At 46.2% G+C, this 27,830-nt stretch overlaps 1 protein-coding gene across 1 annotated transcript; it reads left to right on the forward strand.

Annotated features, from left to right (window-relative positions):
• Positions 1 to 2,918: 2,918 nt before the first annotated feature.
• Positions 2,919 to 26,960, forward strand: GNG3 (G protein subunit gamma 3). The gene is made up of 3 exons (XM_085625946.1): positions 2,919 to 3,487; positions 24,201 to 24,306; positions 25,295 to 26,960. The coding sequence occupies exons 2-3, from the start codon at positions 24,208 to 24,210 to the stop codon at positions 25,421 to 25,423; spliced, it is 228 nt and encodes a 75-aa protein (XP_085482072.1). The 5' UTR covers positions 2,919 to 3,487; positions 24,201 to 24,207; the 3' UTR covers positions 25,424 to 26,960.
• Positions 26,961 to 27,830: the final 870 nt, after the last annotated feature.

The raw sequence follows: 27,830 nt of genomic DNA on the forward strand, positions 1-27,830 counted from the left end.
TTGTGCTGGATACCTGCCACCTCAACAATCTTATAAACAACTCGAAAAATGACGTGTGTTTATATATTTGACTGGCTCAACACGCTACTGCGATTATCGATATCAGGGATACGCCCATGCAGGTGGGAATCCACACAGGCATTTACCATCTCTAACGTGGGGTAAGATACTCTTGTGTTCAATTTATCATAGAAAAAACACGTCTTTCAATTAACTTTATCATTCACAAACGATATATGCCTTTTTAGATAAGTGAGTGTCAAATGCACGGTGTAAACGGTTTGGGTGTCAGTACACCAAAAATTGGGACGACAGCCACATAAAACAACTACACGTGGTGTCTAAACCACTTCGTTTGGTACAGATTCACTAAACATAACAGCATGCTGGAGACGAATTGGGGGTGTTTATCTACATAATGGCTATAGTTGGTGCCCTATGAGTTCGGTACACTAACATATGCCCTTGTGTCATTTTCTTTCCCCCCCCCCCCTTTTTCCTTTTTCATTTACAGATGGAATAACGTCATTTTTTAATAAAAGAATGATTGAAAAGGAGCAGCTATCTGCCCTTTATTACAATTAGGATAGGGTAATCCCCATTTCCTAAATACACCAGGGGACGACGTAGCCCTGAAGAAAGTCCCAGCACCACAACAGTGGGCGTACGAGGACCGAAACATGTTGGCCCAAGGGTCTTAGGACCATAACATTCCATTGGACCCTACTGTCTTTGAATTTTAATATTCCCGTTAAACCCAAGAATAAAGGGAAACTGGGGTTTAACTGTGAACTTTTAATCTTTATCCCCTGGCCTATGATATGATCTAAGAGCTCCCTGGAATATTGGTCGAGCCCACCGCGACTTGTAGGGGTCGCGGTGTCCCGATGATGAAGCATGACACCACTAGGGTGTGTGAGGGAAAATAAATAAAAACAAAGGTTTTTCCCACTTGATTTTCCACTAGTAAAAGCTTCACATTGTAATTTTCCATCTAATACCTCTAGCGTCATGATATAAAGAATCAGTGAAGTACTATAAATTGTATTTGATTCATAACCAGGAGGGTGTACTTCTCCTTGTACCTCTTGACCCTTCCAATATACATGACCACACGGTCTGTATAGTTAGTGTTTAATGATTTCTGATTCCCACCATTCCTGAGAAATATACTAAGTCGCTTGTTCTGGGTTGTCTATACATTGGGACCGCCGAGTTAAACCTCGGATAACGAATGGAACACTGATGCTGGCCGGATGAGGGGTTCTGGGTTCTGAGGTGAGTTTTTGGTACACCGCAATTCACTGAGGGCCTGGGTGCATAAGCAAAATTCCTGCAACACCTTGACCGACCGCTAAAGGAGATGAAAGACTGTTCGCTATTTTGATTGGCTTTGATAGGGCTGTGTCAATGTAAATCGAACACAGTTCAACGGTAGCAAAAGAGCTGAGCACAAAGGCGAATAAAAGGGGAAACCAGCAGATTATGACGAGAAGGACAAAAGTGCAAGGGAAATGGGGTGGGAATGGGTAAGATATCATTGAGTCCTCATTTCACCCGCTCTGAAGTGAGAGGGGACGACAAATGAAGAGGAGGGTGAAGAAAAAGGATGCGTAGGATGGTGTGAAGGGAAGAAGACTGAGTTGGAAGAGTGGGTGGGGAGGAGTCAGGGGATGAAGGAAAAGAAGGGATGAGCAGGTAAGGATGAAAGAGTGGGTTGTGCGGTTGATGGGAGAGGGAGGGCAATGGTTTGGGAGAGTGAAACATCGGGATATTTTTTTTTTTAATTTATTTATTTAGTGCATTTTTATAAAGTGCGGACATTACCCAAAGGTGTCAGAGCGCTGTACAATAGAGCTAGTTACGTTACAAGAGAAAAGTGGTACAGAATATCACATTACACAGACTAAAAATGAAGGGTACACAAACACAAAGTCCAACACAGCACACAGGGGTGAGCAATGTACAGGAAAAAATACAAATTTACAACGAAGAGCGAACTTCCAAGAGGGGCCTGAGAATAAAGGGATAAGGAGTATAACGAAGTTGGTAAACAGAGGGGGATTCTTGGGGGGGGGGGGCAGCTTGACAACATGAATGATGAAGGTGACACCGAAACCATACGGAAAGAAAAGCTGAAAAAGAATGAGGAAGGAGGGTGAAGGAGAAGAAATGGTGGCGACGGAAAGGGGGGCGGGGTGACGGGAGGTGAGTACAGGATGAAGTGCGGGAGAAGGATAGCGGATAGGACTGGGATAATTAAGTAGAGGGAATAAGGACTGAGAGTAAAAGATGAGAGATGTTGTAGAACGAAGGAAAAAAGGGCGAGGAAATGATGGGCAGAGTAATAAGGGAGGAAGGGTGGATCCGGGAGGGGGACTGGGCGTCTCCATCCCTGCTCCTTTCACATCTCCTCACTGCGGCTAAGGTTGGGTAATACCATGCACCAATAGGTGAAATCGAGGCAAAGAATAAACGATAGCGCTGCCACTCCCAGCACTGTTTACTGCGGGACTAAAGGACAACAAACGTCGCCCCTACGTGGCCCAAAGACTGAAATATATATATGCTGGTGGGAGCAGTGGGACACATCTATCATGTACCTTGGGTGTCGCCACCCACCCCCGCCCCGGAGATGGTACAGTCTGCCTGCTCAGTGGTCCTCACTCCTGCATCCCACGGGGCTCCTTAGGACCAGTGATGCTAGCAGGGCTCACAGACGCGCGCCGACTTTTCACCGTTTTCTAAGCTGCGCGGAACGAAGATCGTTCATCTCTTAGACAAGGTTGTTGAAAAGCGCGGATCCCAGACAGAGGCTGGATGCGCAACGGGGGCTCCAGACTCGGGAGTGTGCGAGGTTAGTCCATTGCCGACGGTGCCCCACCTTCCCTGAAGACGCTCAGTGGGGCAGCCCTCTCACTCTACTCATCAGTGCTCTGGAGAAAAACATCTTCTGCCGCCTACCGGCATACAGCGCCCAATCAATGCCGAGGACACCCAAACGAAAACCATCTTATGTACCCAGCTCATCTTGAAGACGCCCAATAAAGGAACACCATCTGCCTGAGGGCGTTTTCATTTGATGAAAAATACAACAATCGCGAAGACACCCAGAGGAGCACTGTCTACGGAAGGACGGTACCCGCTAAACCCAACAACGCCCAATATTAGAGTGTCGTCTGCCAGAGGACGTCTGAGCTATTTTTCAAGGCGCCATATAGAGGAACGTTGTGTACTAGAGAAACGTACCTAGCTCGCCCCACAACGCCCAGCAGAAGACAGCACCCAACTCATCCTGAATCATTTTGTCCATAGACGCACCTTTTTGTGTCAGCGACTGGAAGGATTCGATAGATGTAGAGACGCCCACCCAAGGGACGGTTGTAAAAGGGAGCAAGCTCAGCGCAAAGAGGCCCTGACACGGCGAGGAGACGGGGCTCCGCTTCCCCGAGGGGCTGTCGCCATTGCCAGCACGGAACCGTGACAGGTGAGTGTGGACGCAACACCAGTGAGGCGGACACTCACCGTCTGCCACCACTCTTCATTCAGCCCACGTGATCTGTCCTCCCGTTTTGCTCCACATTTCATCCTTACCCATTGTCCCTACTTCTCCTTTCCCATCCACCCAAACGTTCCATTCTAGGTAGGGTGACCAGAATTTGAAAGCAAAAAACCGGGACATTTCACAAAAACAGAAGGGAGCGCACAGAATAACAGCGCTCCTCAGCAGAGATTTACAAAACGGGCAGTAAGAACATTCATAAAATGCTATATTTAAACTCAGTATCTTGCCTGTGAATTAAATTGCTTTCTTGGAACAACTGCTAACTATCCCTGCCTTGTAAAACAAAATAAACCCCCCCCCCCCCGTTTTTAGTCGACTCTCTCCAAAAACCGGGACATGAGCTAAATTTCTCGAAATCTGCCCGAACAGCTGGTGAAAAACGGGGACCGTCCGGGCAAATCCGGGACGCATCGTTACCCCACACCTTGCCCATCCCGCTACCCTCATGCCCAAACCTCCCCTACAGCACCCTTCCCCCATGGCCCACCTCTCTCACTCTCTGCAGCATCCTTTCTACCGCATCCCCACCCTCCTGTATCCCCATTATCCCTTTCCTCCCCGCTATCTCCCATCACTCCCCTCGCACCATCCTCCTCCGATCAACATCCTTCTCCATTTCCATTACCCCCTCCCCAATACTACATATGCTCACCACTCAGACCATCTTTCATCATTTCCGCAAACCCATCTTTACTTATTCACGTCTTTTCCCATCCCCCATTCCATATTGGTACCCCGGCCGCATGGAGATTATGGCTGCCTATTGCCAAACTCTTTGCTCGTGACAGGCAAGAAACCCGAAATCCCTTCGAAACGGGCAGGTTCATAAACACACACAGGGTGTGTCCGAATGGGCGTAAAGAATAAGGTCAAACTAGTAAGGTTTAGGTAAGCAACCAGGCTAATTTGGCTTTCTAAGTTTCGGATCATAATTACTCAGACTCTTGTTTAAGGTGGAATGGATCTCATGGGAAAGGTAAGTATCCAAGTAGAGGGGGTCTTATAGCCTAGACATAAACAACGGGAACCCTTGGTGAGCCCATCTCTTGGAGGAGGAGGTGACAGCCACTAAGGACAAAGGGCGCTTGTAGGATGGGAGGGGTGAGCACTTTGGGTGAGAAAGGCATGTAGGAAGGGGCGGCCTTAAAACTCAAAGCTGAACTGCCCTGTAGGAGTAGATATCAGTATTATGAGTAAAAGGGCCATGAAAGGAGGCCAGCATTCTCATGGTGGAGAAGTGTGGCTCAATGGTTAGAGCGGCAGACCCTGATGCAGTAGTCTGGCCCGGGACCAGGGTTCAATTCCCGCCCCAGCGGGTCTTGGGCTCAATTTCCTCGGACATGATAATTCTCGCCTCGGTGCCTATCCTAATCATGGGTCCCACTCTGCAACTCTGGGCAATAGCTTGCTTAACAGGGAAAGGCCAGGAAGGGTTCCTCAGCGGTATTCGTACAAGCGCTGAGATGCTTCCGAGTAGTCGTGCGCTATACAAGTACATTTACATGGTGAAGGGCCATATGAAAAGAGAGGCAGAAGAACTGAGGGTAAGGGGGTTTGAGGGAGGAGGAGGCATAGGTACTCAGTGTTACATGGTCTAGTGGAAGGGGAGGGATAGGTACTCAGACTTATGGGATCGTGCAGATGGGGAGGGATAGGTACTCTGGATTATGGGATCTTGTAGACGTGGAGAAATGGGTACTCAGGGTTAAAGGATCACGTAGAAGGGGCGATGTCTGTATTCATGGTTATGGGCTCTTGTAGAAGGGATGGGGTAGGAACTCAGGATTATGGGATCTTGTAGAAGTGCAGTAATAGGTACTCAGGATTAAAGGGTCTTGTAGAAGGAGAGGGGTAGGTGCTCAGGGTTAAAGGGTCATGTAGAAGGAGAGGGGTAGGTGCTCAGGGTTAAAGGGTCATGTAGAAGGAGAGGGGTAGGTGCTCAGGGTTAAAGGGTCATGTAGAAGGAGAGGGATAGGTGCTCAGGGTTAAAGGGTCATGTAGGATGGGCGGGATAGGTACTCAGGGTTATGGTATCTTGTAGAAGGGACTGGGTCTGTACTCAGGGTTATGGTATCTCGTAGAAGAGGTGGGATAGGTACTCAGGGTTATGGGATCTTGTAGAAGAGGTGGGATAGGTACTCAGGGTTATGGGATCTTGTAGAAGTGGCAGAATAGGTACTCAGGCTTACAGAGTCTTGTAGAAGGGTAGTGATAGGTACTCAGGGTTATGGAATCTTGTAGAACGCATGAGGTAGGTACTCAGGGCTATGGGATCTTGTAGAAGGGGAGAGATAGGTACTCTGGTTTATCGGGTCTTTTAGAAGTGCCATAATAAGTACTCAGGGTTCTGGGATCTTGTAGAAGTGGCAGAATAGGTACTCAGGGTTACAGAGTTTGTAGAAGGAGGGATAAGTACTCAGAGTTATGGGATCATGTAGAAGTGGCAGAATAAGTACTCATGGTTAATGGATCTTGTAGAAGTGGCAGAATTGATACTCAGGTTCCAGGTTCTTGTAGAAGGGGAGGAATGGGTACTCAGAGTTATGGGATATTGTAGAAGTAGAGGAATAAGTACTCAGGGCTACAGGGTCTAGCAGAGTGGAGGGATAGGTACTCGGCGAACAGGGTCTTATAGAAAGGAAGTGTTTGGTACTCACGGTTAAAGGGTCTTGTACAAGGGAAGGGATAGGTACTCAGGTTTAAAGGGTCTTGTAGAAGGGGAGGGATGGGTACTCAGGGTAAAAATCCGATTGGCCGCACTCTGCTCGTCCTACCAGCGTGTTACCCCAAAGCATTGTGGTCCATGAAGTCGCGTCAGCGGGTATGCCTATGCCAAAAGTTTAAAATGAGTGTCGCGTTAGCCATCCCTGGACACGTGTTTCGAGGTAGTTGCCTCTCGTCAGCAGGGAGTAGGTATGTGTGTGGGGTTGCTGCTTAGGCTGCCAAAAAAATATTCTCAGGTAAAGTACCACTCAAGGCGTGCAGGTGCGTAGCCAAGGGCTCGTCAGCCCCACCGGCTCAAGGGAGCCTGAATATAAACAAAAATCCGATTGGCCGCACTCTGCTCGTCCTACCAGCGTGTTACCCCAAAGCATTGTGGTCCATGAAGTAGCGTCGGCGGGTACGCCTATGCCAAAAGTTTAAAATGAGTGTCGCGTTAGCCATCCCTGGACACGTGTTTCGAGGTAGTTGCCTCTCGTCAGCAGGGAGTAGGTATGTGTGTGGGGTTGCTGCGTAGGCTGCCAAAAAAATATTCTCAAGTAAAGTACCACTCAAGGCGCGCAGGTGCATAGCCAAGGGCTCGTCAGCCCCACCGGCTCAAGGGAGCCTGAATTTAAACAAAAATCCGATTGGCCGCAGTCTGATCGTCCTACCAGCGTGTTACCCCAAAGCATTGTGGTCCATGAAGTAGCGTCGGCGGTTACGCCTATGCCAAAAGTTTAAAATGAGTGTCGCGTTAGCCATCCCTGGACACGTGTTTCGGGGTAGTTGCCTCTCGTCAGCAGGGAGTAGGTATGTGTGTGGGGTTGCTGCGTAGGCTGCCAAAAAAATATTCTCAGGTAAAGTACCACTCAAGGTGCGCAGGTGCGTAGCCAAGGGCTCGTCAGCCCCACCGGCTCAAGGGAGCCTGAATATAAACAAAAATCCGATTGGCCGCACTCTGCTCGTCCTACCAGCGTGTTACCCCAAAGCATTGTGGTCCATGAAGTAGCGTTGGCGGGTACGCCTATGCCAAAAGTTTAAAATGAGTGTCGTGTTAGCCATCCCTGGACACGTGTTTCAAGGTAGTTGCCTCTCGTCAGCAGGGAGTAGGTATGTGTGTGGGGTTGCTGCGAAGGCTGCCAAAAAAATATTCTCAGGTAAAGTAACACTCAAGGCGCGCAGGTGCGTAGCCAAGGGCTCGTCAGCCCCACCGGCTCAAGGGAGCCTGAATATAAACAAAAATCCGATTGGCCGCACTCTGCTCGTCCTACCAGCGTGTTACCCCAAAGCTTTGTGGTCCATGAAGTAGCGTCGGCGGGTACGCCTATTCCAAAAGTTTAAAATGAGTGTCGCGTTAGCCATCCCTGGACACGTGTTTCGAGGTAGTTGCCTCTCATCAGCAGGGAGTAGGTATGTGTGTGGGGTTGCTGCGTAGGCTGCCAAAAAAATATTCTCAGGTAAAGTACCACTCAAGGCGCGCAGGTGCGTAGCCAAGGGCTCGTCAGCCCCACCAGCTCAAGGGAGCCTGAATATAAACAAAAATCCGATTGGCCGCACTCTGCTCGTCCTACCAGCGTGTTACCCCCTGACGAGCCCATGGCTACGCACCTGTGCGCCTTGAGTGGTACTTTTCATTTTGAACTTTTGGCATAGGCGTACCCGCCGATGCTACTTCATGGACCACAATTCTTTGGGGTAACACGCTGGTAGGACTAGCAGAGTGCGGCCAATCGGATTTTTGTGGAGTAATAGGTACTCAGGGTTACAGGGTCTTATAGAAGGGGAGGGATATGTACTCAGGGTTACAGGCTCTTGTAGCAGGGGAGGGGTAGGTACTCAGGGTTATGGAATCTTGTCAAAGGGATGGGGTAGGTACTCAGGGCTATGGGATATTGCAGAAAGGGCGAAATAGGTACTCAGTGTTACAGGATCCTGTAGAAAGGAAGGGATTAGTACTCAGGGTTATGGGATCTTGCAGAATGGGAGAAATAGGTACTCAGTGTTACAGGATCCTGTAGAAAGGAAGGGATTAGTACTCAGGGTTATGGGATCTTGCAGATGGGGAGGGATAGGTACTCAGGGTTATACGGTCTTGTAGGAAGGAAGGATTTCATAGTCAGGTTTATGGGATCTTTTAGAAGTGGAGTGATCAGTTCCCAGATAAGGGTTTTAGGAGGGGAATGGTAAATCAACCAGGAGGAACGGGGACTGTAGGAAGAGGAGGATTAGTAGTTAGAGAGGGGTAAGTATCCAGCAGTAAGTTAGTATTTTAGAACGGAAGGGCAAGCATTGAGAGAAAATGAAGTCTTGCAGGAGGGAAGTGGGAAGTATCTATTGGAAAGGCAGCTCTTGTAGTACTGAGGAGTAAGACATGAGGGCAGATGTTTTCAGATGTACCTAAAATAAAAATCGAATTGGATAAATAAGCACTTTGGACAAATGTGAGGCCACCACACCTCTACTTTGTAATAAATATATAATAATATTCTGAACATTTTGCCAAACATACCCAAGTGACAACTCTGCGCAGGTTGCGTTTAAGAGGCGGAGCGGCCATATTGGTTACTGGCATAACAAGCTATGTCACGGATGACTTTTGGTCAACCCGACGGTTTGGAAAACAAGATGGTGGGTAAATCTTTGCGTGACTAATGACTGTAGACAGCCTATAAACAATCAAAAATGCTCCGTAACTCATTATATACTTTTCTAAAGAAATTACAGTGTACCTGCTCAATACACGGCCCCTGAGGATGAGACAGAAGCCCCGAAATGCACCAGGAAGTGAATGATAAATAATCAAATATCAATGTAATTATTGTGAAAATGCAAAATATCCACAATATAGGAAATAGATCTTTGGACTAGAATATCCTTAGTGAAAATGACTAATTATAAGGACATACGTAAATAAGTAATCGAGAGAAACGGAATCAGTGTGTGTCCTTAAATCTGATGCGAGACATCCCTGTTGAAGGTCATCGCACCTTTCCAGGCGTCCCTTGCATAACTGAGTCCACAGTGTTTGGATAGCACCATAGGAAACCTACAACAGGCCCGACCAACCTCACAGTACCAGTGCCATCTTAAGAATTTGGAGGGCCACTAGCAAAATATATTTTGGGGGCCTTTCCCTGTATGGAACAACTTTGAATTGCATTACCCATGCCAAGCCCACATAATTCTCAACAATGCGAAAATATATGTTAAATCTAAACAAGATCATACAAAAACAGTTAAAATAGATTCGCTCGGGACCCCAAAAATCCTTAACATTGCACTGTTATTGAGACACAGAGATAGAGGTAAAAGTAAGCAGTGAGGGAGAAAGGTTTAGAGAGAAAAATAGACGCGACCGGTGAAATAGAGAGAAAGTTCATTTTCCAAGGGGGTCGCATGGAAGGAGGGTGTCGTGGGTAATTGTCCACTTTACCCATGCCTTAAATGTGTTCGCACAGTACTGCTTCATTACGAGCTACCTGACAACAGTACCCCATGTACTACTCATGTCGTTTTACACTCACATCACCGGGTCACGCAACACACTAGTGCAGGACATTCAACCACACACACTAAGAGGCGGTGCACACACCCAGCTCAGCACAGATGTCTCTCAAATTTGAGTATGACAGACCTCACATCACTTCCAACCAGGCCAGACTGCACATTGCCTTAGACAGAATTCTTGCCATGCCTCCAGCACAGGGCAGACAATCCAGGAGATGGCTATCAGGGCACAAAGGTGGGCTGGTCCCCGCAGATCCCGCCTCCAACAAATGTCAATCAGACGTACCCATGGGCGTGTCACAGACCAAGATGTGTAAGCAGCTAGCTAAGCTCGTGATTGAGCACGCCAAGGTCCTCCTTGTGGGTGATTTCAACTACTGGTATAATGACCCTCAGGAAGGGCCACAATCTGCAGAGATATCAGAATTACTCAGAAACCTAAACTTTACTCAGCAAGTTCTATCCCCTACACGCCTGAAGGGTCGGATCCTGGATCAGATATGGGCCAGTGGCCTGACCTCCTCTACTCCTATAGTTACACCCTGCATTTGGTCCGATCACCATCTGCTAAAATTCACGCAGACACGACTATCCATTAAGAAAATCAATGTGGCCGAAGGAAGCCCTGAAAGAAGATGGAACTTCATCAATAAGGATGACTTCTTGATACATTATACAATACAGTCCCATCCCCTGGTAATGATGTTAATACCATGGAAATGAATGTATCCAAATGGCTACTTGATGCTAGTAATAAGCACGCTCCATTAAAAAAAAATTAAATTGGCACGTCGTGCGGATGCACAAAGATGGTTCTCCAATGACCACAAGGCCCAGAAATTGGCCTTACGCCAATTAGAAAGACAGTGGCGTCTGAAGTACTCCCCTGAAAAAAAAACTATTATATACTTCTGCTCGGAAAGACTACAAGGAAAGTATCCTCATCGACAAAGCTGCCCACTTCTCAAATCGTATTCTCAAATCTAATAAAAATTCTAAAGAAATCTTTGCCATAATTGACGAATTATCTAATCCTGAGCGAATCCTTTTGAAGGCCATGCCCTCCCAAGCATTATGTAATTCGCTAAATGACTACTTCATTGATAAAATTATCACTATAAAGGCCAGCATCCCTAACCACCTTTCCCCACCAACTCCTCTGTGGTGCATTGTAACAACGGGACTCTTAGCTGCTTTCCCATTATCAGTAATGAGATTTTTCAAGACCAGTTAGTGAAGGTCAAATCAGGCGCCCCTTCGGACTGCTGCCCTTCTCACATACTGAAAGACTGCCTCGCAATCCATTCTGGCCCTGCACTTGCATTACTGAATGAATCCATTTCATCTGGCATAGTCCCACTGGCTTTTAAGAAAGCAGTAGTGGTGCCCCTATTGAAAAAACGTGGAGCTGACCCTGCGCTCCTATCCAACTATCGCCCGATCTCTCTGCTACCTTTTTTGGCTAAGGTTCGAGAGGGCCACGTAGCTAAATGCCTCTCCAATTTTTTAGAGGCATCGAAATACTTGGGCCCTCATCAGGCTGGTTTCCGGCCAGCCCATTCTACCGAATCCGTGATCCTAACGGTCATGGACACCCTGCGGGATAACGCTGATAGAAGTTGTCCCCGGGCCCTGGTCCTGTTAGATCTTTCTGTAGCCTTTGACACGGTCGACCATACTATACTGGCCGACCGTGTCAGACAGGCTGGCGTTCAAGGGACAGCGGCTCGCTTGCTCACTTCCTTCCTGGAGGATCGCTTCTAGGCTGTTCGTCTGGGACAGTTTCTAGCGCCTCCACGTAATACCACCTGTGAGTTCCCACAGGGCTCGGCCCTCTCTCCTCATCTGTTTAACCTCTATATGGCGCCCCTGATCCAGTCTCTTAAAGACAGGAACGTGTTGGTCCTCAACTATGCAGATGATCTTCAGCTCATTCTCAGGGTTGACAGCTCACACAACTCTGTCATTGAATTCCAGGACACCATGTTATATATCCAAAGCTGGATGGATCTCAACCATCTCAAATTAAACCCTGGTAAGACAGAGATAGTTCTCACCGGGGATAGCCATAAGTACTGGGGCCCCCACTATTGGCCTCCTGAGTTTGGCTCTCCTCCCCTTCCGTCCACATCGGCCAAAACCTTAGGAGTCTCTCTGGACAGCGATCTCTCCCTGAAAACTCAGGTTGGAGCGGTTGTGTCCAAGTGCTTTTTTCAAATGCGCAAAATTAGGAAAATACATTGTTTCCTCACTCATGATGCATTGACTCAGGTCATGATATTCACGGTTCTATCTCATCTGGACTACTCCAACTCTGTGTACTTAGGCATGCCACATTACTTGCTTAAATTTTTACAGATGGTCCAGAACCACGCAGCCCGACTGGTCTATCGACAACCTAAATGGCATGCAGCTACCTCCCTGTTGAGGAAACTACATTGGCTCCCCATTTCACAGCGCTGTGCCTTCAAAATGGGGTGGCTCATTTTTAAATCCTTGCATGGCACCAGTCCTGAGTTCATTAACAGTATGATACTTAGGCACACCCCCACACGCAATTTAAGGTGCGCCCATCTCTCACTCCTCTCCATCCAAGGGGTTCAAACGGGTACGTCAAGGAGGCCGCAGATTTGCCACCCTTGCTCCCAAATTGTGGAATTGTTTTCTGCAAGAAATACGGTCCTGCACAGACCTTTTGCAATTCCGGAAATCCTTGAAAACGTGGCTATTTACACAAGGTTAGCTTTTGTATTTCTGACAGCCCTTTTGAGCCTTAGCGCCATGATGCCACCCGGCGTACATGCGCTCTATAAATTTTTATTTACATTAATATTAACATCAACCGAGCCCATTCCATCAGATGCCACTGTCACCCTCCCAGACTCAGTCACTTCACAGAGGAGTGACCATGTACACAAAACTTCCATCATCATCCCCAGGTAAATCATACTTCTCTCTACGATGGAATCCACCCAACCCCCACAGCACTTCAGGGAACATCAGTGGCAGAATGTGCTCTACATGACATCACATCACAATCTGACAAATATACATCAAAGACACAAAACACATCAAAATGGACACTCTTCACTTACATTATAATATAATGAAGTCCAGTGTGACATAGCACTGCAATAGCTACCTACCAGTTCCACGAAATCTGCAATATAAGCTCTTTTTTTCCTGAGGGTTCCATGGAGTTGTGTGTGTGGGGGGTGAGAGGGGTAGGAGTCTGACCCCATACCTTTGGACGTTTGTAAGGGGGAAAATAATCACATTTACTTACGTATACAGGTATCCCAGCTGATGCAAGGGTGGCGTTGTGTCCCGCTGGTGCATACAGGTGACCTTTTTGTGCATCGGAGTGCTGGAACCTCCCCCTTAAGCTTCACTAAGTTTGCAGCCATCTTGGAAACAAAATGTACTTCTGTGGGGGTTCACAAGCTGTTTCTGGGCACTGACACGTGTACGATGCTACTGTGCTGGGGGAAATCTGGTAATTTATTGTGCAGACTGTACAGAGAGGACGCAGAGGGATCCCTCTCCAAGATCCCTTTTCAAATCTCAGCTCCCTCGGGGATTCCATACATTAGGAGCTGTCCCTGGCTTATACAAGTGCTTATACTCAGACTCTTTCAGCAGTTATTAGTGGATTCTTATTCCATCTTTAAGCGATTGACTGATTTCATGCCTAACGTAGTTTTAATTAATAATGACCTTTCCTCTTTAATTTAAGAGGCTGTGTTCGGACCCATTTTATATAATATGCCTTGTTGTTTTGACTGTACACGTCAGACTCCAGGTCGCCTGGAATCTGATCAGATGTATTATATGAACAGTGCATTAGTTGAATATATTCAGTACTCATAGTTATTTGGGGGTTTGTAAGAATAAGTTACATATTAATACAAAAAAATTGAGTGCCCTCAAGTACTGTCTTTGTGTACTAACTCAGGCAAAAAAGTATTTTTCTAAGCCTTGATGTCTGGAGCTGCTTAGAGAATTGCCCACAGAATGTTGCTCGCATACCAGATGGCTCTCATGACATAAGTGGGGGCTGTGGAATGTGACAAATATTCTCAAGCTGATGGCACTTTGTAAAGCACACACAACATGAGCCAAGTCAATGCTCCACAACAAAAGTGTTTGGACAGGACATCGCACCATGAACTCTGTGAAGGAGGTGGGCTCATCAGGGAGGCTGCATTGCAACAGCGGTGGATCTGGACTGGCACAGGAAGCAGGTCGTGTTTAATTTGAGCCGGGGGTTGCACATTTGCGGGGACCAGGAATCCTTTTAATCATCAGACTTTGATCCAGAACAAGTGAGAGAAAAGCAGTAAAGGGGTGGAGAAAAGAATGAAGAAGAGAAAGATGGAATTACAGTGGCAAATGAAGAAAGTGTGGACGAAAAAGAACCTATGAGTGTGATACAGGAGCAGGGAGAGTTATTTGTGGATGAAGGAGGCAGGAGGTGAAATAAAGACCAGACAGCCTTGATAGTGAGTAATACCGAAATTCAGCGGCGGCGTTGATTGACTTCTTAGAAAATTTGGGCTCTGGCACTTACTCTTTTACATCCTGTGCACCGGAAGTTGGTGTCTCCTGATACCAGAGTAAATGCCCAGGATCTGTCTGAAACTCATCCTCATACGGGGATATCTGAATTAAAGAGACGAATCCAAGTTAATGGTGCACAGGAGGGAAGGCATGACCAGGAAGAGGTGAGACCCACTTGGAGTGAATGCATGCCGTCTAAGATGGCACGAGCTGTGCAATACCCTACATATAACTCTTCTCTTAAGCTGCTCTCTCCATAGCTCCCAACTGTCCAGTGAGAAAACCAGAAACGGCGATATGTATTTGGTCCTTAGCCAGTGAGAGTTCAGGGGGAGATGCCCAGTCCACCCAGTAGAGTTCTCTCAAGACAGGTGAAGAACAGTGCAAGCGGTTTGATGGCCATAATGCTCAGCAGCAGACGAGAAAGCCCAGGCGACACAGCACAGCTCGAAGGACCCAGCCGCACCTTCGTGAAGGGAATCTTCTTCAAAAAGTGAAGGACACATCCATGATTGGTGCCCCTGCTGTTCCCCTACAGGTGGGGGTGCATTCTAAGTAAGGATGAGCCTCCACCATCATGCATAAAGACGGTATGGTCCCCTCTGGAGAGGAGGCTCCACTACTTCCAAAATGGTTGCTGTTGGGCAGGCCTTCTTATGTAGCATTGGACTACTTTTCACTACTTGCCACTGCCTGGTTGCCCTGGAGGAGTGGAAACTGGCAGAACAGATCAATATGTGCAACTCACAATAGGAGATGCTAGAACTTCAGTGGGCAGAGCTCTCGGTGAATAATTAATCAATTTAGCGTATGGTTCACCAGTCACTACCCATGGGAGCAGTGAAATGGGGGGCATGACAAGCATTCCTTTTTGGGCGTCTTCTAAAGCCACTTTTAATGGGTTCATTTGCCACATACTGGCTTGTCCTATCTCCTCTCTGTTGGTCTTCCAGCTCTTAGGTAGATGAAGTAATCCTAGAAGATGGCAACTGGCTGAGGTAAGTCTGGCTACATGGCAGAATCTTTTAGAATTGAATCTGCTAAGTTACTAGGGCAGAGAGACTCTTAAGAGGACCAGTATCATTGCTGGATAAATATATGATGACTTTTGGTAACTGGAAGAACTGGAAGAGGCTGAACGAGGAACAACAATCCTCTTTGTGACTTTTGGATGCAGATTGGTATTGGAACATGTCAATAGGATGGAGGCCTCAGCAAAGGTAATGCGTTTGAGCTCATTTCCTTGAGCCCCTGCTAGTCATTGGAGAGCTAAATGGGGGAAGCCATTTTCTGTGACTTCTGGAGCTAATGGAGCTTGTAGCTATGACGACCCGGATAGTTACCATTTGCGTAGCCCAGTCTCGTCAGAAGCAGAGCTACAACCATACCAACACTTTGAGTGTGTGCCAGATAAGGAAACTGACTGTGTAGTGACCAAAGATGGAAACAGCCTGTCTTGAGACTTTAGAATCCATTGTGCAGCTTTAATGGTGCAGAACTTTTATACTGAATGATGGGCGAGCTCATTAAGGGCATTCTCTTGGCCACAGATTAGGGGTTAATACAGGTTGCCTAGCCAACAGCATCTCCATTTTGGAGGGTTATGTTTGTGCTTGTTATTTTTGTATCCAGTTATTAATTGAAAAGATGCATCAATTCTGGGTCTTTCTTTCTTCCTTCTGCCTCAGTGGTAGAGATGACCAGAATATTCAGTTAATGGACTAAGAGGCCCTTCACGGAATCGGTGCCGTCGTAAGTGCAGCACTAGCAGAGCTACAAAATGGCTACACCAAGTTATCCACATGGCCGACATCGCTTTAAGGAGAGATAGCTGGGCCTACAGTAAGGTTACTGCCTGAGCTTCCCTAGAAAAAGGACAGCCCCCACTCGACTCATCAAGCAACTACATAGAGTAATCTGCACATCAAAGCTCAGATGTATTATTTTGTCTTGCAAAGCAGCACAGCATACACATTTGCAGTGCTGCATTATGCATGGGAGAAAACACAGAGCCATTGCTACAAATATTAGGCTGCTATTGGTATCATCACTTGCACTGGCGCACAGACAGGCTGGCTTGCTAAACATACAGCATCCTACCATGTTGCAGAGGTCAGTGTGTGCTGTCTAGCATATGATTTGTACTAAAGGCATACCCTTCCACTCCAAATTCCTATGGCTGTACTGAGTCTGTACTGTGCACTGCAGCATACATGCAATGCGCCAGATGGTAAATAGCATCCACCGCTTTAAGTCGTGTTAGCACCAGCAGTAAGCTTTAGCAATCTGGGCCCACGTTGCTTATTTAAAGAGTTACCTTTTCTTAGAATTTGTGAGGGGAAAAAAGCTAGGAGCAGCAAATCATGCTAAAGGTTGACGCGGAGGCGTAAAAGGAATGCTCCTTTACAGGTAGTAGTTTTGTGACTAGTCATAGTCTCAGCAGAAGCAACTGTTTTAGTATTGACAGATTAATTTTGAACAGTAGAAGGAGCACTAGGAGTTTAAGGGATAGTAATTGAACTTGTTACTACAAGTACTATAGCCTAGTAGTATACATATGGTGGGAAGACCAATAGCAGTACAAGTACTATTAGCAGCACCGGTTCCACTAGTACTTATAGTAACACCCTAAAAGTAAAGATACAGAAAGTATGTACGGCATTACTATTAGACGGTTTCCTGTGAAGACAATAGTGTCCCTTCTTCTGCTGTGAATAACAGCTCCAGAGTAGTAATCACACCACTACTGAACATCAAAGCATCCTTTCTACAAGGAATCTTAAAGAAAGCTCTCATGACTGGGCAGATCCTCCCACTACTCCCAAAAAAACTTACCAGAACCCAGACAATCTAGACAAAAAATGCACAGTCTTTCACTTACCATTCCTGAGAAAGACTCTATTGAGAAGGTCCTCGCAAACCATATCCATGTTGAGATCAAATCATCAGACACCCTCGTGCAGGACCACAAGTCCGGCTACAGATCTCTTGGCAGCCACCAATGATGGTATTTTATGACAGCCTCTGACTTCTCGTCCTGCTTGATCTCTTCGCATCCTTTAACATTATCAGATGCCGGGTCATGCTCGACACTCTGGCACGCTAAATATGGTTCAACTACATTGTCCTACAGTGATTAGAGTAGCATTTGAAGACCAGAGCCCATTTGTTTGAGAGTAAGTACTGGATGTATCTCTATAATAGGTGTTGTTTCCGAGGGGGGCACTCCTCTCGATGGTGATCTGCTTATACACGGAGTGACTGGGAATCCTACTGGCTGACAAGAGCGTCAGCATCTACTAATTTATGAATAATACACAGCTGTAAGGAGGAACACATCTGGCCACTAAATTGCCCAGTAGAATAATATAAACACCACCAAAGTTTAGATGTCCAAAGGAATTCTCAAATGGAACCCAATTAAGATATACTTTATATCATTGTCAACCCAAGTAAGCAACACTTTATCCAGGAATAGCTTGAGAAAATAAATCTATGGCTTCAGGCTATGGCTCATCAACACCACCAAGTTTTGGTACACATGATACCAAACTCAGATTTACAAGGTACATGACACACAAAACCAGGACAACGTGGTGTCAGCGGCCCCTACTTTTTTTTAGAGTGGATTCAAACCTGTAAAAGGTGATAGGAGGATGCTTGCAATAAGTCTAACCACTGACAATCGCTCCGGCAAACATCAAATCTCATTGTTTTTTGCCCTCCGTGCCACCTCAGATTAGACCCAGCTCAATGCAAATCAGTCTTGACTTTGATCCAATAGGAACAGTCCAGCCTGAACTGTCAGGTCAAGTCCTACTCGAACCGGAATACAAGCAACCCAGGACTGTTCCCATCCTCTCATCACCTTTGTGGGTTCAAAGCAAGAATGTGTTAATACCCTCCAAGACACAAACAGAAACATGTCAAACCAGCATTGAAAGCACTTATATGACTCCCATGGAATTCAGAATAGCATTTAAGACACTCTGCATAAGGCGTAAAGCAAACTGGGGCAATGTTTCTGGTTACGCTCACAAGCTGGCTCACTATTTTGCTGGCTTCCTGTCAGCTGATCCATCATCGCTACTTTGTGACATACAACAAGATGGAAGACCATTAGGCATCCAAGGCTCAAAACTCTGGAATTCCCTCAGACGCAAGCCAAAGGCAGTTCCGTTCAATTGAGGAAGCTTCTCAAGACCTAACTTTTCTGTGCAGCTCTCAACAAACCAGGAAACGATTGAGGAATGCCGGATCTAGGGCATTTCATACCTCCAGCTAAACTCATATCACATAATGAAGTTTTTAAAATGTATTTTCAGAGCTGAATTAACCTAGGGTACGTTTCTACTTTATAAAACTCTGTATAAATAAATAAAAGAATTCCCAAAATAGTAGAATGATTTCCCTAAAAATGTAGGCATGGATTTTTATGGGTTCCATCGCAAAATATTGTCATCTGTATGGAATTGTAGAATAGGTTTGATTGGGTATGCCTCTCTCTGGGCTTGTAGAGGGCAAACAGGTTCCCTGTATGTATATAAGCGTGAGTGCTTTAGAGGATCCTGGAAAGGGCTGTGTCCAATGTGTCGCTTTCAGGTACTGCACCCTTGTGACCTCATCTCATTCCTCTTGCGCTTGCAAATTTCTCAAGAGGCCACTGCAGCTTACATCAGCCACTGCCGCTGCCCGTGCTGCTAACTACCAGTACCAACACAACTAATATCATTACATTCCTAAGACTGCTACAATCTAGACTACTCCAGGCCACCCACAACTGCAAGAACAGTCTGGACATGCTGGTATTATTATTTTTTATTGTTTATTTGTTGAACACTCTGATGATGTGCTCATTTCAAAAATTGAAAAAGAGCGACACCATGTTGTGAACTGTTATAAGTGCTGCTGTTTAGAATTAAGTGCTGGTACCGAGCACCAGCAACCATCTGCCCAAATTAAGCACTGCTTGAATGAGCTATGTCAGCCCACCTCTTTTTTTTTTTATAAACATATTTTTATTGGCATTTCGTTAAACAGTTATCGCTCATTCCTGATGCACATACAGTCTCTTGCAAGGGGGGTATCACAGAGTCCAGTGCATTCATTAAACCCTCGATGTCTCGGGTACATCTACAGATGGGGATGCTACAAGCGGTGATCCCACCAATTAACATTGTACTTTCCAACCACTGCAGAGTCTATCCCTAGAATAACTGCCCCCATGTCAGCCCACCTCTATCTTACCTGTGTGCAGTATGAAAAGAATGTATGTCTGTGGGAGTTCACATTCTTCATGGGAGCAGGAGCACCAATAGCTAGAAGAACTAATATAGTTTGTTATCGCTGATCCCACCACAGTGTCAACCTTAATAATATACACTCACAGTCTCCCAACACATGAGCCAGAAGAATGCACATACATCCAAAAACAGTTCAGAAGCGCCATAGAGTTGGAGCTCATCAAGGTTTTAACACACGCTGGGCAAGCTGGGCAATATTTGTGGCAATTCTTCAAACAGCAAGTACCACAAGTGGTAAAAATCTCCAGCTACACACCCTAAACAACACTAAGTAACACAACACACCTACAACCAAACTCAGAGATGAAAATGTAACTTCACCCACAATACTGATGATCCTGGTGTATGTATGGCTGAATGCTCGAGACCAGCGCATGCAGATGGCTGGAACAGCGTTGCGAGTGCAGACAAATGCAGTAATGGAAAAGGGCACTATACAAACTCTATTAGCATAAGATAACAGGAAACATCCATTACAACGCAGTCATTACATCGCACTGCTTTTACAACGCAACTGTTACCACGCAACTGACTTTACATCTCGTATCATTACAACGCATGCCATTACAATGCATGTCACTACAACGCATGCCCTTACTACGCATGCCATTACAGCGCATTATAAGGTAAGTAACAGAGATTTTTAACTTTTAGGGTGGGTATGGGTTTTGGGGTAGTTGGGAATAGTAATTTTTACCCCTACACTATCCAACACTTACCCTACAGTTGCACTCACTGGAGTGAGAATAACATTTTTTACCCCTACACTATCCAACACTTACCCTACTGTTGCACTAAAAGTATTATGCGTTGTAATGGCATGCGTTGTAATGGAATACGTTGTAACGTTAGTTTTTAAAAATGCTTTGTAATGGCATGTGTTGTAAAAACATGGGATGTAATGGTAGTTGCGATGTAAAAACCTCGTTCTAAAAGTATGCGTTGTAATTGTTTGCGTTGTAACGTCATATATTCTAAGATAACATCGGGTAGTGCAAGTCCTTGCAGCCCCTGCGGTGCAGGGAGGGCCCAAGACTTCAGGGGGCTCCTCTCAGCATAAAACATAGGAATATCTGTGAGATTTCAGAGTATTAAGGGCCCTCACCACTTTTTGAAGAAGCCTCCGTCATTTTTTTTGTGCACCACCAAATAACACAAAACCCCACAGAATAGACCATATATGGGCCAAACTCAGTGTGACTTTGAAGGAAGGTGTGATCTGCAACGAAGAATGCCATGACCTGTCTTGGTATTAAACCAGAAGAATCTTCTCCCACTGTGAAGCGAGAGGGGCTTGTACCCGCTCACCTGCACAGGGACGGCCAATAGTCTTCCAATACTTATAAAGAAGAGGATATTAAAATCACCTGCCAAAATTGGGAAAGACACATTATATCTCGTTTGTGACAAAATAACTAAAAAGTACAAGGACAATGAGCTTTCACATTTGGCAGAGTCTTGGCACACTGGCAGTTTCCTTGCGCACATTTTTCTGCTTAGCATAGGTGAAGCCCGTAAGTGCACGTGTGGGACAAGAATAGTGACGCCCCAATTTTTTTTTTTTTTTTTTAATAAACACAATTGCTTGGTTTTAATGACAGTTTAGCAAAATACAACAACCACAACCCCATCGTCTCACTCCCACCCCCAAGGGTCGCTCCCCAATTTTGGCACCAAAGTTGACAACTGGCATAACCCACCCTTCGTCGCGTGAAGACGGCACTGACTTCATCGTGGGATGGTGAGCAGAGTGATAACAATGACCTGCCCTTTTTAGAGAAAGGGACTACTGTAAGTGCATTGTGGAAAGAGACTGAACTCCAGGGTTAGGTTTAGTTTTAAGCCTCTTAAGTGGCACCTGTCACAAGTGTATTGCAATGGCCAAGCCACTCCACGTTGAGCAACTGCTAGACCGCGACACAAAGAGAACTTCCTACCTGTGATGGGATAATTCAATTCACAGAGCCAGAAATCAAACACTCTCTGGATATTCCTATGATATATTCGTATTCCAACAAGCTATCGGATATCCCCAAGTTTACAATCCTCATGTCAGTACTATTTAGAAAAGGGGGGGGGTCATTATTTATGTTAAATCAGATCAACAGTTCATAAGCATCAGATATGACTTTGTACTGTCCACTCCTTCTGTAGCTGGGTAAGATGGAGGGAGTACAACTCATGCTTCAGGCGGTGTGCCTACTATAACTACACATTCTATTGACCCCCTAAGAGGCGTAGCTTGGTCAGTAAGACTAGGGGGATGTGAGCTTCAGATTTGCCGACAATCAAGTAGCATATCATGTTAACTATTACATGAGAAGGGCCAGTGGTAAGGGAAAGGAGTGCGGGTTGTGAGGTGTACTTAAATCAGTATTTTGTAAAAGAACCATGTATTAAGACCTTCAAAACAGAGGCAAGAGTGTATGTTTTTTTCTGAGTATTTAAAAATCCCAGGTGAAATCTGACAGACACCTCATCAAACCTGACTGAAAGCTCCTGTACCCAACTATTTATGAAATAATACATTCACAAGGGAAGTGTAACCCCCCAAAGCACCCCCCCCCCGAAGCGACGACCCTGGACCCGCGGCTGCAGGGGTCTGATGAAGGACATGCCCAGTCACTGTTCTCCTCCAATGAAGTTCTAAATTAAGATATCGAGAGCGCGCTCTCTCCGTTGATGGGTCTCAGTTGTATAAGGGTCAAGGCAGTCCATTTTCCAGCTCATGGAATCACACCTGAGGGTAAAGGGTGAAGGAGATCCATCTGCCTTTCCTTGCTTCCCTCTCCACATGCTCTGTTGGGGACAGGAAGTGACAGATTTCCCTTCAATGGTGACAAAGAGTTGAGATGCGCCTATGCCGGATGATACCCCACTAGTCTCACGGTCTCTTGCGGGACAGAATAATCGAAGAAAAGAAGCACAGCACCACAACTACATCTTTTTATGATTACACTTAACACGTGAATTGTTCTTCATGAATATAAACCAGTTAGCGCATCACATCTCATAATTGTGTAAAAGGACCCGTTTCTGTTCCCTGTCTGCACCTATCTTTATCTTATGGAGTTTTATACAGCGCGAACTTGACCCAAAGGTATCGGGTATCAGAGCACTTTACATAGCACCAGTTGCATTATATGAGGACACATTCATTTTTGTTAGGCACGGGGAGATTAAGTGATTTGCCCAGAATCACAGGATGTTCAGCGTCATTGCTGAGACTCAAACCCAGTTCCCCAGATTCGAGGTAGACCACCCTGGTCATTAGGCCAACTCCTCTCCCCTATCGCTAGCACCCTTTTCTCATTAATGATAGTTCTATCAGGGGTACTGGGTCTCGGGTGTGTACATAAGTACACCCGGGTGACTGTTGCTGATTCTATTGAAGATAAGTTATAACATGGTCAGTTACATGTCCTATTAAATTCAGTAGTTGACCATCCTAGTAGAAAACTTCAATAAACATCATAAGAATTGGTAGCCTGATTCCATAGACTACAACAATTGTGTGACATGGCTTGACTCCTTAATTTGCGTTGGAATGCAAACTTTTTCTTAGAAGCCCACACTGACATTGCAGAATGCCAGCGTTGCTGAATGCCAAGGCTGCCTAGCCTTGATTTCACCTCATGCCTCTTTTTTCTGTCACCCTACACTCCCTCTCTCTTTATTTCACTCTTACTGGTTCTTTTTCATCCCTGCTTTCTCTCAGTAACTCCTCTCGGATACTTCCAATAGTCCTTTCTCTCTGTCTGCTTTTCTTTCCATTGCTCTGGGTCAAAGTCTGATATAGTCCTGGTTTGAAAAAACTGAGTGCCGGTGCCCACTACCTGCAAGTACCTGTAGAGTAGTGGTATTCATGTGTAGGAAGGTTTCCCTTCCTACACATAAACAATCCTTTTAAAAAAATGCCATTTTATGACTTTCATATGTGGTGCACGAAACATGACCACACGACAGTGACAGCATGGCCTTTTAGGATTGTTTATGTGCAGGAAGGGACACCTTCCTACACATAAACAATCCTACCCTGCACGCAGACAGCCTTGCACTGTGGTGCAAGGGTGCCTACATTGGCGTTAAGATGCTAAACTTAGCGCCATTGCGGGGGGAAACGCAAGGATGCACCACATTCTTGTACATATGGTGCAGCCTTGCGTTTCAGAAGTGGCAGAGAGAGGCATTAAGCCAGGAGGGCTAACGATACTCTCCGCCACTTCCTTGTACATATCACCCTGATGTCCACCATGACAAATGACTGCTCAATCTGGGGTTCACCAAACTATCTTTTCAGTTCCAGACTATGGTGCAATGTAACCACTCCACCGCCCCGTCTTTGTCATTTAATATTCAGTAACTCTCTTTAAGACTTATTATTTATTGAATGTCCCTGTAATACCCATGATACTCCTACTTATGAGAAACTCACTTGGTGAAAGTGGTCATGCCAGAGAGTGCCAATATTCGGTCAGTGGTTGCTGAATGCATCTGATGATGATTTAGCCAAAGATGTTGAAACCAATCTTGCATTGTAACTGATATCATTTGTTCTCCAGTAACACCATGAAGGGAGAGACCCCGGTGAACAGCACAATGAGCATCGGGCAGGCGCGGAAACTGGTGGAGCAGCTCAAGATAGAGGCGAGCATGTGCAGGATCAAAGTAGGTACAACCTAAAGCACACACTGCTACATACTACCCGAAGCAGACCACCTACACTGCCCCCCAGCATGGCAGTCCTGCACAATACCCACAGCAAGCATTCCTACGCTATCCCTACACTGCCACCAGTGAAAGTCCTACAATGCCCCCCACAGTCCGCAATCCTTTATTCCTTGCAAGTTTGCACTCCTACACTGTCTCCCACAGTGAGCACTACTTCACACGCAGCCACACCCATCCCTCTTACGAGGCCTCAAAAGATAGCGCTTCTACACCACCAGCCACAGAGAGCACTCATACAGTCTCCGCACTCAGCACTCCAACACTGCCAGCGCTTCTACACCGCCCCACAGCAAACATTCCCAGAGCCTGGTCCTACATCTTCCATCACAGCCATCCCTTGTACCAAGCCTCCAAAGATAGCACTTCCACACCACCAACCACAGAGAGCAGTCTTACAGTCTCCGCACTCAGTACTCCTACACTGCCAGCGCTTCTACACCGCCCCACAGCAAACATTACCAGAGCCTGGGTCATACACCTTCCGCCACAGCCATCCCTCTTACCAGGCCTCCAAAGATAACCCTTCCACATCACCAACCACAGAGAGCAGTCTTACAGTCTCCGCACTCAGTACTCCTACACTGCCAGCGCTTCGACATCGCCCCACAGCAAACAATCCCAGAGCCTGGGTCCTACACCTTCCGCCACAGCCATCCCTCTTACCAGGCCTCCAAAGATAACCCTTCCACACCAACAACCACAGAGAGCACTCATACAGTCTCCGCACTCAGTAGTCCTACACTGCCAGCGCTTCTACACCGCCCCACAGCAAACATTTCCAGGGCCTGGGTCCCATACCTTCCACCACAGCCAACTCTTCTACTTTATCCTCTTCAGACAGCAATTCTCAATATTATTTTTATTAGCTCTACACCCAGTGGATCACCTATTTTGTAATCCTAAACCTGAACTTGTTCCATTTCAGGTATCTAAGGCGGCTGCAGATCTCATGACCTACTGTGACTCTCACACCTGTGAGGACCCTCTCATCACACCCGTGCCCACCTCAGAGAACCCCTTCCGTGAGAAGAAGTTCTTCTGTGCCCTGCTGTAATGGCCCAGACAGAGGACGAAGGGTCACCTGGGGGTTGCAAGCCAGACATCACAGTAACATCTTCCACCACCCAGGCAGGAGGGACCCCTCGCTTCCTTTTCTTCACCGTCTGGAATTTTGACGATTGCTAGTCCTAGAACCGAATCTATGAAAGATGCCACCAGATTGCTCTAGGGGCAGGAGTGCAGAGAAAACTTGAACATGGACTGTCTCACGGTTAATGGAAAAGGAAGGGGGGAGGGGCGTCTTTTCCTAATTCAAAAATTGTGTGTTCTGTGTATAAGGGCTAAGTTGAAGAACAAAGGGATACATAGAAAACAGCACAATATTGACAATATAGTTAATTCAATGGTATACATCTTTAAAAGAAAGTCTACTACTGTTCAGATATGACCCACAATTCCCCTAGGTCCAGTTTGTCAGGAGCTATTAGTCCAATAAGGACCTCCAACTCTTCCTATCTGCAAATGATTATTTATGGAGGGATGTATGATGACTAAGAAGAGAAACGTCTTGGGATATAGCCTTTACGGAAGATGTCTCCTACTCACCACCCTTCGTGGAGTAAAGGCCTCCACGTTCCCTTAGCTAATTTGCATGTCCCTTTTCCAACACCACCTCTAGAAGGAAGGCACCTGCCATCCACGCCAACACCCACAACAAGCATAGCCTCTAGGGTCATGCGTATGCCACATGACACTCATTTCCTCCTATCCCAGGGAATTCTAGGTAAGCAATGCAGTATTCCACATTACTCCAGTGTTCCAAATACGCCAGTGTTCCATATTACTCCAACGTCCAGCCTCAGGCACCTTGAGTGACACAACCATCGCAAGAAAATTCTGGATTATAGAGCACAGTGACACGGAGAATCCTTTGAAGCTCACACCTCTAGGATAGGAGCATGGAGCCTGAATGAAGAACATGTTTGGGATAGGATGTGTTTCGATCCATCACGCTGGGTGGCTGACGTTTTTCCTGTGCAACTTATTCTATTGTGCTAATTATACAGAGAACTTCCACATACGGCTCATAGTTCAAGCTATTAAAGAAAAACGAAAACTAAACGTTTCCTCACTCTCCTCAAAGTTCCTTTGAAGCTCCCACCCTGAAACCGAATCTTGAACCCATTCTCCTGCAATTTTCCTCAAGCAGGAGCAGTGGCCTTGAGGTTGTTCAGGATGGAGTAGGGAGCACTAAGGTTTCAATTTCCAGTATTCTGAAGGCAGCTACACCAGAGCACCAATATTAAGACCCTCGAAGCTGCTTCGAGCTACACTAAGCGCCGATCCATTCTCCAGTGTTCAAGGTACCTCTAACTGCATGGATGCACCCTGGTCCCTGAATGTTTCTTGTAATGCAACAATGATCCATTCACATTTTAGGGTTCACAGGTACAAAAGGGCCAATCCTTTCCTACAATCATTAAACTGCAGCAATGGCCTCCCTTACACTCTCCAAGACACTGGAACTACTCGGTGGCAGATCTTGACACACACAGTGTAACTCTATCCCAAATAAACCAGTTGAAATCACATTGAGGAGTTTGTTTCTTTCTGTTGGTGGGAGTGGCTGGTGGCATGGAATGCATGTGTGTGGCTGGTGGCATGGAAAGCATGTGTGTTTTGCAATGGAAGGAGATGGCCAGAAATCATCTGCCAAAGGCATGAAGTCACCTCTGATAAACTTCTCTTCAAACTCAATTCCATCCATTGGCGACCTTAACTCCTGGATGATCAGCTCAGATCTATTCACCTAGAGAGGGAATTTGGAAACCAGCAAGTCCTTGTACCGTCCCCTACTTCTGTCTCACTAAAACAGACCCACACACAACTGTTGGCAGTCTAACACAAGCACTACACACAAGAAACAAGGGACAGCGACAAAATACAGGAAACTTCACAGGCAGTACGAATGTTATAGCTAAGGGGTACCGGTACCATTCTCAGAATACAGCTGCCGAAGATGGCAGAATCGAGCAGTTCAGATAAGGTTGGTAGCAGACAGTGTCAGGCTTATAGATGTGGCCTGGAAAATGCCAGGATGTGTCCCACCCCAGAAACATAAAGCTGTACGAAATGAGGAATTTAAGTCACCGTAGGATAAAAATCACTATAAGTGCAGTTTGGCCTTTTCAAGGAATGAGATGGCCTGGTACATCAGCCAATGCCTGTAGGAACCACTATTCATCTAAGGCTATTGCTGCCCCACCTCCACCCTTTAGGAGTACTAGGCTGTCAGACCTACCACCTTGCATGGAGACATCCTCCCATGCTAGTAGGTAGAGGCTGGATTAATATTCCAGGCCCTGGGTCGAGGCTTGGATCCATTATTCTCTCTTGCACAAGCTGTTGTGACCCGTTCTGCCCACCAGCTCACCCTACATTTTTATAGCATGCATGGGCAT

This window comes from Triturus cristatus, chromosome 9 (assembly GCF_964204655.1).
Source record: "Triturus cristatus chromosome 9, aTriCri1.1, whole genome shotgun sequence".
In the NCBI taxonomy this organism is placed as follows: domain Eukaryota; kingdom Metazoa; phylum Chordata; class Amphibia; order Caudata; family Salamandridae; genus Triturus; species Triturus cristatus.

Coding starts and splice junctions, on each gene's coding strand:
- GNG3 (XM_085625946.1), top strand. CDS start 24,208: ATGAAGGGAGAGACCCCGGTGAACAGCACAATGAGCATCGGGCAGGCG. Junction 24,307..25,294: donor CGAGCATGTGCAGGATCAAA/GTAGGTACAACC, acceptor GTTCCATTTCAG/GTATCTAAGGCGGCTGCAGA.